The sequence below is a fragment of the Anopheles ziemanni genome, chromosome 2 (assembly GCF_943734765.1).
Source record: "Anopheles ziemanni chromosome 2, idAnoZiCoDA_A2_x.2, whole genome shotgun sequence".
NCBI lineage: Eukaryota > Metazoa > Arthropoda > Insecta > Diptera > Culicidae > Anopheles > Anopheles ziemanni.
Window position 1 is genome coordinate 18255872 of NC_080705.1, and position 13450 is coordinate 18269321.

General features: G+C 46.1%; 2 protein-coding genes across 2 annotated transcripts; both read right to left on the reverse strand.

The window, feature by feature from the left end:
- Window positions 1–430: 430 nt before the first annotated feature.
- On the reverse strand, window positions 431–1168 carry LOC131293099 (vacuolar protein-sorting-associated protein 36-like). The gene has a single exon (XM_058321179.1). The coding sequence runs from the start codon at window positions 1166–1168 to the stop codon at window positions 431–433; it is 738 nt and encodes a 245-aa protein (XP_058177162.1).
- An 8681-nt stretch (window positions 1169–9849) lies between these two features.
- LOC131281073 (peroxisomal acyl-coenzyme A oxidase 3) lies at window positions 9850–12597 on the reverse strand. Its single transcript, XM_058310326.1, has 4 exons — window positions 12572–12597; window positions 10962–12493; window positions 10742–10896; window positions 9850–10310 (listed from the first exon to the last, which is right to left on the reverse strand). Exons 1-4 carry the CDS (start codon window positions 12595–12597, stop codon window positions 9909–9911), a joined length of 2115 nt encoding a protein of 704 aa, XP_058166309.1. The 3' UTR covers window positions 9850–9908.
- Between the last annotated feature and the right edge of the window lie 853 nt (window positions 12598–13450).

Here is a 13450-nt window from a genome sequence, read left to right on the forward strand (position 1 = left end):
TATACAGACAACGTTGACTTTCATGCATAAAAATTACTAACCGACCAATTAAACCATTTGAAAGAATATTTGGATACAGCAAAAAAGGTGGAGAAATACAGAAATACAGCAAAAAAGGTTGAGAAATGAAAACATACGCCTTTCGTTTTGCTAAAGAAAAGTAAAACTTTGCAACTGCAGACATCTCGAAACCACGAAACAAAACCCGAAACGCCCCAAAGAAATACCATGCACCAAATTAATAACACATAAACTTTGTTTTGTATTCATAAAAATTAGTTTAATCTCCTTGATATCGTTTTTGTTTTCGCAACTTAATAACTTAACATGACTGTGTGTGTGTGTATCCATCGTCTAAAATCACATTTCACGGCCGATGGATGCGTTAAGGAACGTGCCCCTTCTGGTGGTAATCGACGCCGGTTCGTTCCTATCGCTGTTTGGTGCAGGAGCTTTCGGCCATCAGTGCCACGCTGCAGAAGATGGACTGTCTTCGTTCCCGCAGCAAACCACTGTTGGCGCCGATCGGGGAGGGTGTTTGATCGATGAACTGCCTTTTCGTCTGCTGCTCGAGCTCGAGGAAGGAATCGCTTTTCCGCTTCCGCTCCGCCGATTGCTGTTGCTGGTCCAACGACTGTATCGATGACGACGATCGGTTGTTGCTTCCGGAGACGTCCGAGGTGGAAAGGCGATCCGAAGACGTGTCCGGCTGCTCGGGCGCCGGTGACGTCGACGGCGAGAGAGACTTGTTGGCACGTCGCTTGTAGGGACCTCGGGTTTTCCTGGGAAGTGCCTTGGTGGAAGGTCCTTGGTCCTTCGCTTTGGATGTGTTCCGCTTTGCCGGGCGCGACTGCGGCGGAGTGGTTCGATGGAGTGACCGTTGCAGCAGTTCGGCCTGCTGGTTGAGCAGATACAGAGCTGGGGTTAGCTGGTAGTCCACGGGCTGTTGCGGCTGTGCCATCTGCTGTTGAGCGCCGTACACGTACGGATTGTAGAACATGGCGGCCGCGTCCGGTGAATAGTATCCCATAACACCGGCAATCCTTTGTTGATGCTGGGGAACTTGTTGTTGTTGCTGTTGCTGTTGCTGATAGTAATACTGCTGGTAATCCATGCCGTAACTCGCACCGTACACTGAACCACCGTTGTATCCTTGCTGGTTGTACATTTCACGTGAGTAATCCGTGGATTGCTACGATCCTTTTACTGACGATATGTTTCCTCCTCGACTGCTCAAGCTGATTTGTGATGCTGCTGGTCGGTGTTACAGTAATTTATACCGACCTCACAGGTACTCTGGCACAAAGTGACCCATCCTAGCGGCAACACTCCGCCAACCGCAGCAAGCAAGCTGCAGAAACAAAAAAAAAAACCCACCAGAACATGGACGTGTTATCCTTTTTACCTGTTTGTTGCTGTAGGGTAGTTTTTAAAATACGCGTTCTGCTTTCTTTCTTTTTTAAAACCGTCCGCTCGGTTTTATTGCTTCTGCCTATCTGGGCAGGTACCCCAGTTTTGGCCACGGTGGGCAGCGGGAAGAAAGATCCGATGCCGATCGAACAACTAGCCGGGGTACCCAGGGTGGAGACATTAATTCTTCCAATAAAGAACCCTAATCTTCCGTGCACAACTCTTCCGGTTGTGATGTGATTCAGCCCATAGCCAGAATTTATTTTAAGTATTCGATGGTTCCTTGTCCGCTTCGATTTTTGCATCATTAACTTGATTAAAATCATAATGATAAACCCCTTCCAAGAAACAACCGCTTTCTCTCAAACTCTTCTGAACTTTCGTTTCTTACATGTCCTGAATTTTATTTTTATACTTTCCCGTGTTAAACTGTGCTCTCTATTGCACTATACTTAGTACACTCATTCCGTTTTACACATTTTAAATTGAATGTGTGTGTTTTTAAAGTTCTAATGCAATTATTACAAACAAGGCAAAATGCTGGTTGTTGCACTTTGCAAAAAGTATCTTTTGATAAAATTTGCAATTGTGAATTTTAAAGAAACCAAGAAAAATTACACTCTCAAGCCGCAAACACTGCCGGCACATCACTGCTCAACGAAAAAAGACGCGCATGTAAATATAAGCTCTTCGTCGAATGCCAGCTACCCGCATGTTAAGCATTTGAAGACTTGAAATGTATATGATAAAAAAAATTATAAACTTATCTTTTGAATAAATTTATTACAATCTAATTTTGTCAGCGTTTCGCGAATTGGCGGCTGTTTCAAATCGTCAAGTTTTATGAAAATTTAAATTTTCGTACCATGAGCGAAGGATTTAAATTAGTTTTACTTATCTAAATTACTGTTTTTGGATAATTTAAAGCTGCGTTACTTACCTAAATTACTCTTTTGCGGTAATAAATCGACAAAAGTCAGTAATTTAATTTCAGCTTCTCAAATGTCAGCAAATGTTCGTTTTTATTAGTTTTTTAGTCTATCAGATGCTTTGCAAAATGCAACCGATTAATATGTCGTAAAAATCATAAGCTTGGTATCAAAACTAGTATTGACATGGTTACTCAAGTAAACTAACTAATTTTAACTAACTTACGCAAATAAAATATGAAAAGTGTTGAAACATTTAAAGTTCGTTTCATACACGTTGGTAACTCTGGGTCGTGTTTTCAATATTCCCATTTGGTTTTTGTTTTAAAGCTTATACCTTGTGAATCATCCAATACTTTTTGTGACAAACTTATCTCAGAAGCACTCTCGGCATGCTCGGTAGAGGTACAGAACCACACTCAGTATCTCGGCTGTGGCCAGCTTATCCCGATGCCACTGCACGGTTCGCCGCAAAAAGATGCCTTTGTCCTTCAATTTACGCGCAACGCCCCGCGGCCATTCCCGCACAGATGCCGCCGGTACCTAAGTTTCCCCTCGTCCCGTACGAGTACTTTTTCTCTCGGCCTCTTGGACTTACCTTAGTGAATTTCCGTTAAAACTCCCAGTTATAGGTACATCGGTGGATCCGCCTCCCAAAAAAGGAGAAAACCACAACGCTGAGGTAGGTTTAGTTTTCGCACGCACTTAATTTCCTTATGTGTCCTCGGGGGCTAGCGAGCGTGCCCCCGACTCAGGTATCCATCGGTGGAGGATAGGAGCGCAGGTACAGAGGCCCAGACTCAGACGCAGTGCACATTGCTCCGTGGGTCGTCCTGGTGGAACCGCCTCGAAGGTACTCCCGCAGGAGGGAGCGATGAATTCGATCCCGTGGACCGACCCACCCCCTTTTTTGCATGGGCGAGTATTACATGTTATCCTTTTGGTTTAAAGAGTTAATTTCTCATGTAAACATTGGCCATTTGGATATGGTCATTTGATGCGGGACTCTGGGGACGATCCGCTCTTTTATACCTGGCCTTGGCCAGGCCTCGTTAAAATGTCCTATACTACTTTCTCTTTCTCTCTCTCCTTCGCACCCTAATCCTTCGCGATCGGCTTGAGCCATTAGCAACATTACAGAACTCATCTCTCCTAACGCTCCCGAGGGTCAGTCGGGGCTCATTTATTGTTTCCTTTTCGGCAAGAGGCGAACAAAGAAAAAGTCAATTTCACTTTCACTGCCCTCCCCTACCCATTTCCTTGGTCCTTGGTCCGGAGGGAACGGAGGGAATCGGCCAGGTTCGGCAGCACACAATGGCCGTTGGGATCGCATTTATTAGACAGCGTTAAAACAAACAGCATTGCCAGGGGAATTGCGGCAATTTTGGGAGAAGGGGTTTACCAGCGGCGGTATAAGATACTCGAAATCAAGAAAAATGAAGACAATTGAATAAGGGTATTTAAAATTCGCGTTCTACATGTATTTTTTTTTTTTTTGTAGTCGGAATGAGTAAGATAAATTTTTGAAAAATTAAAATAGTTCGTAAATTCTTCTTTTATTTCTTTGTGTGCAATTCCGGCGAATTGATGTAACATTATCTTTGTAAAATCGTTCGTTACATACATTTACTGGTTCATATTGACCATGTTGTTCTTGTTAAGTTATAAATTTACTGCTCATGAATGTGCTTAGTTACTTCTTCTGTAATTTAAATTATTTTTCTTCGAATCGCTCTTACGTAGCGCCACTTTCCTGCTTTGTTAGAAAATAAGAGAAACGGTTTTGTTTTTGCGTCAAGCAAAACTGATTTGAAAATCGTTTAAATTAGTTCGATAATTATTCAATACTCACGAGGTCTCAACTATAGAAACGTTTTTCCTACATTACCATTCCCGTACTGTTTGTGAGAAACTGTTTTTGTTTTTTGCGTCAAGCAAAACAAATTTGAGAATCTTTTACATTTGTTCGATAATTATGAAATTCACATTCGTTTTTCCTACATCTCCATTCTGCTACTATTTGTGCAAAACGGTTTTGTTTTTGCGTCAAGCAAAACAAATTTGAGTATCGTTTACATTTGTTCGATAAATTGAAATAAATATGCACTTTTTCTCGCCAGGCGCTGTAACCATGGAAACGTGTTTCCCACGGCATAAACGGGTAACGGACACTCCAACTAACACTTCCTTCCCGTCGCGGACGGACAGGAACTTTGTGCCATCAGCTCCACGCTGTGGAATATCGAGAACCGTTCGCCGTTGCTGGCCACTGGCGGTGACGGAACGCCAACGCCGGCCGGTGAGGAATGCGGGGGTCGCATGATCGCTTGCTGGTTCCGCTGCAGTGCAACCGATGCCATCATAAGCTGCCTCCACATGGTGAGCGTGTGTTCGGCGTGGACAATCCTAGGATCCAACACCGGTCCTCCGCGGCCGATCGGGTGTCCGTGCGCCGCCAACGCTGATCGCTGCTGCAGCAGGCTACTCTGTAGATTTTGCTCGATCAGACGGGAAAAGTCAATTTTATACAGACCACCGCTGGTGTTTGGTTGCACTAGAGACGCCGGTATGTTGGTGGTAGCGCCCGCGGCCATTGGCCCCACATCCTTTGACACTTTGCCATCCTTTGTGCGCTGCTTCGTGCGAGTGACCCGTGGTTCCTTCACCGGGGACTTTCTCTTGCGATGCTGTCTCAAGGACACACTCAAGTCAGCGGTCGGTTCCGCGGTCGAAAACGTCCCGATCGGTAACGGTACCAGCTGACTGCCCACCGCCGGTGTGGTATATTGCGACTTTATAGGGGCCATTTGTACTGGATGTGGCACCAAATGTGAACCGTTCTGCGACTCCGGATGATGCGCGTGGCTCAGATCTACCACTCTGGCCACGTAACGTGCACACGGTTTGGTTCTCATTACTTTCCTCGACGGTTGATGTTAAACTGACCACTGATTTGCGCAAAATGATCGACTTCGCCCGAGTCCAAGTAGCCACAGCTTCTCTGGGAGTATTGTTCTCGCATGGAGCAAGGCATGGCACAAAAGGCATTCAAATCTGCCAGATGTAGCACAAAACAAAAGAATTATCCTTTGTTTTTCTGGCACATTTATCTCCATCTCTATCTCGGATGTACTCTATCCGTATGGGAATGTCGCAGATATCGGAGATGAAATGGTCATCTAAAATACGGTGGAAAGGTGATCAACCAAGGAAGAGTTCAGAAGAGTGTTTCAAAACGAGTATCAAACCATTTGAACGTGTTACAATATTGTCGTGCAGTGTGCCGCTCTAGCGTTTCTAGTTGTTTTGATCTTTATTCATTAATCCCTACTCGAAATGGTTCGACCTCTCGATCTGGATGCATCTTTCTAATTAAACATAAATTAGTGCTAGGTTGTGCAACCAGTTTTCGGTAAACAATTAATTCAATTAGTTTAAATTAATCTTTAAAAAAACGTAAACAGTTTTTGAATAATTGACAAACCTGTAAAAATTATTATATCGAAAAAAAATGATCAAGGTGGAGCATTTAAAACAGGGCCAGGAATTAAGCACTCATAATCAAATGAAAATTTTATTCCCTAATGCTACATTCTTTCTCTGGCACAACATTTTCATACTTCCAATTCAAAGTCTTATGAATTAAATCTAGAAACATAAAATTTTATTTTTAATCTTATACATTTTACGAACCACAAGTAATTTACAAACTTATCGCTCTATCGACGGACACCACACACAGTTGTTAGCTAAGGAACACAATCGTTCAAACAGAGTTTTCCAACAAAGAGCTTTCGCCTACACTGTCCGTATTCGAGTATTGTTCAACACCACACCAGCCCGCATGCCAGATTGTTGCTTTAACGCGTTTCCGGTGTCCCAGTAACTTTGTGCCAGCAACTCCACATTGCGGAAGATGGATTCGATCCGAACCGCAACGGGCTGGTTCGAGATTGGAGACTTCCGAGGTACTGGCTTTGATTTTGGCGAACTGCTGATCAACCGGATCGAACGAGGCTGCCCATTGGAGACCTTTTTCCGTTTTGGCTGACCACCATGGCTTTCCACCCTGTTGCTTATGATGTCTATGAACGGTTCGTCGTCGGGAACGGTAGAGAGGCGACGTTTTTTGCTGGTGCTAGGTGCGTTACCAGGGGCAACGGATTGCTGGATCTGTCCTGCAATTGGCTGAAAGCTGTTGTACGTATTCCACTGCGATCCTTGGTAGGCTCTGGATTGATCGGGGAAAGGTGTACCGCTGCGTCCGTTGAATTTGTTTTTCGAGCGAAGATCGTACACTCTGGTTTCCGTATTCCAGTAAGACTGTGGCCGCTCGGAACGGTTGTAGTAGCCATCGTATGGCCGTCGGAAAGCTCCTTCGTGCAGCGCTCCTCTAAGGACTCCCAAGGGTTGATAATGTGATGGCACGTGCGACATTACTTCAAACGTTCGCTCCTTTCAAACTTCACGGAAAATCGATGACGGATGTTGATGACTGGCGGGATCGAACACAAGTGATGCTCCTGTGCGACTTCGGCTTGCTTTTAAATGTGGCCAAGCGGTTGGCCAAAGACTAGGCTTAATTAAGTGACTGCGCGCCAATCCAATCCAGCGTCTCGTGAATTCCATCCAATTGCGTCGAGACGGGCCGAGATGATGCTCGCTTGGGATTTCGAAAAGTAATTTCCCGAAAAATGAATTCCCAATCGGGTCCTAAACTGCTGCCCGTCTGCTTGCCTGCCTCCATTACCTGTCCCGTTCGATCTTCCAGTCCAGCGCCGAATACCTGCTGGTCAGTCTCGCCCACTGACCACTCCGTCGTACCCCGTAAAATAATTTTGGCCGAAGGGCGACTACCCACTCCTATGCTCTCTCACATGATTCTCGAGCCTGAAGCTACCGCCAAAGGGTACGAAAAATGTCGGCAAGTTTTACTGGGCAAAAAATAGGTAGCGTCTTGTTGCCGGCGGTCGTTAATTCATAAGCGTTCGCGTAAAATCCCAAACCCGACTCCATTCGCCTCTAGTCCCACCGGCGAATTATGTTTTTGGGATCGAATTTCTCTCGCCAAATTCACAGGACAGACTGAGGTGTTGTTTCGTCCTAAGAATAATAGACGATCAGACACAACATCAAGTTTGCCATCGCTATGGCCGAGAACGTCCCACGGAATATCTTCGATCCAACGGACGTGGAATGAAATTCAGAGTACAACTTGCTATTATTTTACCTCTTTTCGTAACCCTGGAAGGAAGTGCACCTAACAATCTTGAACTTCCTGCCCTTAAAGTGCGGACAGGAAGCTGGTGCTGGTGTTTTCCTAAACTTCCTCGTTTTAATGATCATCCTATCCAAACTTCCTCGTTCAGCTCACCATCTTAGGGACACATCTTCCGGCGGTCAGTTTGAATGGGGAATTTCCACAATCACCAAATGCACGCGTCGGCATTGGTTTGCCCCCAAGAAAACATTGCGCCTTAGTTTGGAAAAACCCTTCACCATAATGGAGGTCTACGGTGAAATTAGTAAATGGCGCCGGAAGTGATGCTTTTACGAAAAAAAAAGTGCGCCCAATTATTTACGTAACCAACACAGCGACAGGATGCGACGGAAAAGGATTCTGTCTATAGCAGCCTGACGGGAAAGTCCCACAACTCTTCCTGTCGGCGTCAAATTTGTAGCCAAACGAAGGACATTACCGATCCTAGTAGTTCTAGACACCTCCTGAGAAACATCGACATACATTACATTATGTAACTTGGAGAAATGGAAATCCTCCGGTCTACAAAACTCCTTCAGCTCTCACTCGGTTACGTCAAATTACGTTATGTTACCTAATCATACAAAAGGATATCGACAAATTTGCAAACCCTATCGCCGTTGATTCATCAGTCGGGATCCCGGTCGGGTGTCTAGCCTCGGATCGACGGGGGTCCGATTGTTGTTTGTCCGGGCACGAGCCTTTTTCGCCGTAGTCTATAAAAATTAATAGGATTATAAAGCTGCACTGTACCGTAAATTCGCACCGAACTATTACCGCTAGGGTGCCAGGTAGTTCCAATCAGTCACCTTCTCGGACGAGGATTACTTATCGTCATCTCCATCTCCCTTCCGCTGCCGGGCATCCGTTCCGAAAATCTCTTAAATTTGCTGCTCCCATGTGGCGAATATATTCGGCAAGCAGGCACCACATCGAAACATCTTTTGTATTTTTGCAGAAAATGGTTGATAGCAAGGTGACGTTCAACGGGACATTTAGGAAAGTGACCATCTTGAACCGTCACCGTAAGAGGATTTTACGGCCACTGGCCGTCGGAAGGGCGTCACCCCGCATGGCGTAAACAGATCATAAACCCATAAACCTATTGGCTTAGGCTGGGAACGGTGCAGACCGTGTCTCGATGTCGCATGCCCGGACTCATTTCGCTCCCGTATGTGTCTATTGTAAGCAGCGGTCGTATATTTTGGCCTGATTTAACGCAGTGTTCGATTTACAGCTACCTGGTCATAAGGATAAATAAAGTTTCGGTGCTCTGTCGATGTCGCGAGTACCGTGACGGACGGATACAAATGCTAATTTTAATAGGTTCAATTTGCATGGATTATACATGCCTTTTGGGATGTCTGCGATGGATGTCCAGGTTTCCCCAGGATGTTGGTATCGCGAAAGGTACGCTTTTGCCATCCATGCAGCCAGCAACCATGTCCAGTTTACCATTTGGCAAATGTGTTGTTTTTCAAAAACTACACATTTTCCCGCTACCCCCACCAGCCACTGTTACCTTTTCCACTCGGCTGATGCTTTTCGTAAACAATCTCCACCCATCATTCTTTTGGCCCACCGAAGCCGGTTACCTTTCCCCCGGGGGTAATTGGGCCTAAGGGTAGCTAGCGGTTGGATGTTCTTCTGTTCAACCGTCGTCGGTTTTTTTACTTTTTATGATACTTGGACCCGTAAGGACCTCCCCAACACAACCGGAGTATTTTCGGTAAAAAGGTAGGTCGTAAAAAAGGATCCAATCACAGCATCCTAAGACCAGCGGGCAACAAGCCCGCTGACCGGGAAACGATCAAAGCAATCGTTTTATGGTTTGTTTACGAAATCCGTTAGCAAAAGTCTTGTCCTGGAGAGAGTGGGCCGGGTAGCCGGAATGGGCTGGGAGAGGCGTTTAAAAAAGTGCTGCCTTTTTTTCTGCACAATGGCTCATAACGGCAGCCATGCAGAAATATTTTTCTGTTTCGAACGATCGTAATAAACTTTGGTGATATATTTAACGCAGCGGGACGAAGCAGAAATCGATAGTGTTAGTCATAAAATCTTAACCCAAGGGCCCGCTCGAAGTTGGTCTTTTTTTTATTACAAAAAAAAAACAACGCTATATAATTATAACAAACTACAATACCAAAGAAGTCGAAACGAAATTATGCGTAGTAAAACCTAACAAAAGGAAGATCGAGCCCAAATTATGAGCGAATGCCATTTTTCTTTGCCCGGCCATACCCACAGCGCATTAAAATATAATCGAAAATGTTATCCCGCGAACCCATATAAACTCCACCACCGGTTGCTTACAGCTTCGACTGTTGCACATAATCTCGGTGTACCACGTCGCGCCACCACTTGGGACGTTCGAGCGCCTCCGGCGCTTGCATGATGGCCGACTCCATATGTCGGTACACGTCCCCATCGCTCATGCCGAGCGGCGAATTGAGGATGAAGTCGGTCGGAGCGATCGCATCGACCAGGGCGATCGCATCCCGCTTGATTACGGGCAGTCGATCGAGGATCGCTTGCTGTAGGAGGCCCATTGCGCCCGGTTGGGCGGAGAAATATCCACCCTGGTAGAAGACACCGATGTGACGCAGGATCACGTTGGCACCGTAAAGTGCACCGAGATGCTCTAGCACCTGTCGTTCCGGACCGGATTCAAGGTCGGCCAGGAACTTGGCAAACACGAACAGTAGCATGCGCTGTTGAGGAAAAGGGGGAAAAAGATTAATAGCGAAAAGAAAGGGCAATGTGTCAGTTAAATAAATTATGCATGTTCATATCAAATGAAAAAATATTGAATACGTGGTATCATTTTATAGAGTATGTGTTCATGTTCTTTTCATTTTCTATTTCAATGTTGAGCTTATTTCAACAACTAAAAAAAACTAAAAAATAAAATTTAAAAGGACACAAAATAGACGAAACTGTTCAGATATAACTTGTCTTGTTTCAAACGAAAAGAGTGGGACATTTAAAAAATTATAAAAATACACAAAAAATAAAGGAAGATCTTATAGTGTTGCTTTGTACTTGATACATCAAACCGTTTCAACCATCAACCATGATTTCGTGAAAATGGTAAAAAACATGTTGTTAAACATTTCACTGATGATTTCAGTCATCCTCTTACCTCTCCGTAAGCGATTGAAAGCGTTCTGGCGAAGAAGGATTGGGAGTCGTTCCGGGCTTCAAAAGATGTCTTTCCTTGACGCTTCAAATTGGATAACTTTCCATACGTTTCCTCCAGCAGATAAGCGACCAACCAATCCAATGCTTCTAGTTGATCTGTGAAAACAAACGATATGAATTATTGAGCTCAGTTAGCCAAGATTGTCGGCACCGTTTCGTACTTGAAATTGACCCTGCGTGGGCTGCTGAGGTCCAGTTCGGTCGCCGTTTGAGCAAAGTCTCCGAATGCGCTAAAAACTGTGCCGAACCGAGGGGTGATACTTCGGCAAACTTGTCCCATCCTTTAGATCGCACACTTAGCAACCAATTCGACGCCTGCTGGATGAGCACATTGTTTTCCCCTTCGTACGTGCAGTTCGGATCGTTATTGCCTCGCAAATCGCCGATAGTTGATAGCTTCAGATATCCGTGACCTCCGCAAGCCTCCCGGCACTCCTGAACGCCGTCACGTGCGGCCCACGTGCAGACGGGTTTGGCGGCCGACGAAAGTGCGTGCACCTCCATCCCAACGCCACCAATATTCTCTCCACCGAGCATCTTCAGCTGCATGTCTCCGTAGGCTTTGGCAAACCAAAGGTTAAACACGCGTATCACGAAGTTATTGGCCAGATGCGGGAACAGACGGAACTGCTGCGATTGGTACTCAAGCACGGGCCACTCTTCCTCACTGTCGTCCGGTCCGAACTGTTTCCGGCTGGCCGAGTACCGGAGCGCTATGGTGATCGCTTTGGTGAGGTACACATTTGCGATACCACAAATACCGACGCGACCCCCCGAGAGAGCCCCCAGGGAAGCGCCGAACCGTTTGCTGGCATCCTTGAACGGGGACACAAACTCACCCGCCTCGTTAACATCGCCAGTGCGAGACAGTAGGTTTTCACGCGGGATGCGATACTGTCGGAACATCACGAACCCATTGTCTACGCCCTGTAGGCCAGCCTTCGCACCAAGATCGCCAACCGTCACCCCGGGGAAGGCTTTAAGGGTGGAAGAATCACGCACCGGTACCACGAAAGCGTTCAAGCCGTGATGTTTACCATCGGCGGTGTACAGTTGAGCGTACACGATCAGGTGGGTACAGGTTTTGCCCAGGTTGCCGATCCAACATTTGGCCGCCTCAAAGTCGGGCGTGTGCAGCACAAACTCGCCGGCCGCAGGATCATACGTGGCCGTCGTACGCATACCCTTCGCGTTCGTCCCGTGAGCAATCTCGGTCAAACCGAATGCACCCAGGTACTCGCCTGTCTCGTTACGCTCCACAATCTCATCCAGTCGGCCTACGTCGAGGGTGCGTATGACCGACGGGAACATGCCGAATCCGAGCGAGTACTTCACGGCCATGCTTGGTTCGTAGGCGATCCACGATTGGTGATAGTGTGCGGCCAAATCCGGTCGCTCGAGGTAGTCGATAATGGTGAACATCTTCTCGTTTTGCACCACATACATCCGCTTGGTAGCCAGATGGCGCTCTTCGTCCATGGTAAGCGGTTGCAGCGGATGCGCAAACAGTGGGTGTTTACTGGCAAAACTCCACACCCGGTGCTGTAGCTCCAGCGAAGTGACATCGTTGAAGGCCACCTTTATTTTTCGCCAATCGACGGTGGCCTGCTTACGATACACTGTCAGCGGTCCCCTCGACGGTGGATCCGGAAAGAGGGTTTTATTTGCCAGCAAATCTCCATGTTCCGACGGTCTGTAGAAAGAGTTCAAAATACATACATTAACGGACAAATTAAACTAGTAACGCTTTGTAACGTTGCCGAAGCGTTACCGTGCGATTGTGTTGAATTCACGCATCTCTGGCGTTTGTTTACGTTCACCGTTGTCAACGAGCGGTGCCGAGGATAGATTCCGAGAATTCGACGTACTGTTGATGTTTTTGTTGATTTGCTTTACTGCCGTAGTATCGCACAATCCCGCACGATATCTCGCTGTTATCAGAGGCAATCTTCTGCAAATCATCGGGAAAAGAAAGAGGGCTCGTAACTCTTGTCACTGCACAGAAAAAACATACGTATAAACCCTTGACACCAGATGTTTTCGGTCACTAAACTAAACGACGAACTTAGTCTACGACGACTTGGATTACACTGAACAGCACTAGGTCAGGAATGAAAACCTTATTCCCGTCACATACCACCACCACCGGCCAATCAGCTGTCTGCGAGCGAATGCAACATGAATGAAAACAAGACAAATGGAATGAAAAAAGTGAACTTTGCACTGTAGATCGCGATCGGTTTGAAATTATTCACGATTATTCTACCACAGTAAGGCTGGAGCTGACAGCTAAGAAATGTTAAGCAATTTTCTATAAAATTAGTCGCTCTCTTTTGAAAAACTTCAACATGCTTAGCTCTGTCGTCTCTGTTATCTGAACACACACAAGATTTTGTGAACTTTGTATTACACCATACCGATTAAGATTACTGGGCTAAGGAACTCCGGCTGGACAGTATATCAGCGACAATTGCGTCGTTCGCAAGACCTGAACGCGCACTGAACGCGAGGTAGAACTTGCAATTGATGTTGCTACTCTCTGCGGTCTCTTGCCTCGAGGCTTCCGTTTGATTGTGGAATCGTTGATAAATGACTTGCGAACCGAACCCTCTAGCTTAGCCGGGGGCGCATTCGTTTATTGACTTAAAAA

Coding starts and splice junctions, on each gene's coding strand:
- LOC131293099 (XM_058321179.1), bottom strand. CDS start 1,168: ATGTACAACCAGCAAGGATACAACGGTGGTTCAGTGTACGGTGCGAGT.
- LOC131281073 (XM_058310326.1), bottom strand. CDS start 12,597: ATGCGTGAATTCAACACAATCGCACG. Junction 12,494..12,571: donor GAATTCAACACAATCGCACG/GTAACGCTTCGG, acceptor CTCTTTCTACAG/ACCGTCGGAACATGGAGATT. Junction 10,311..10,741: donor TTTCAATCGCTTACGGAGAG/GTAAGAGGATGA, acceptor TTTCCTCAACAG/CGCATGCTACTGTTCGTGTT.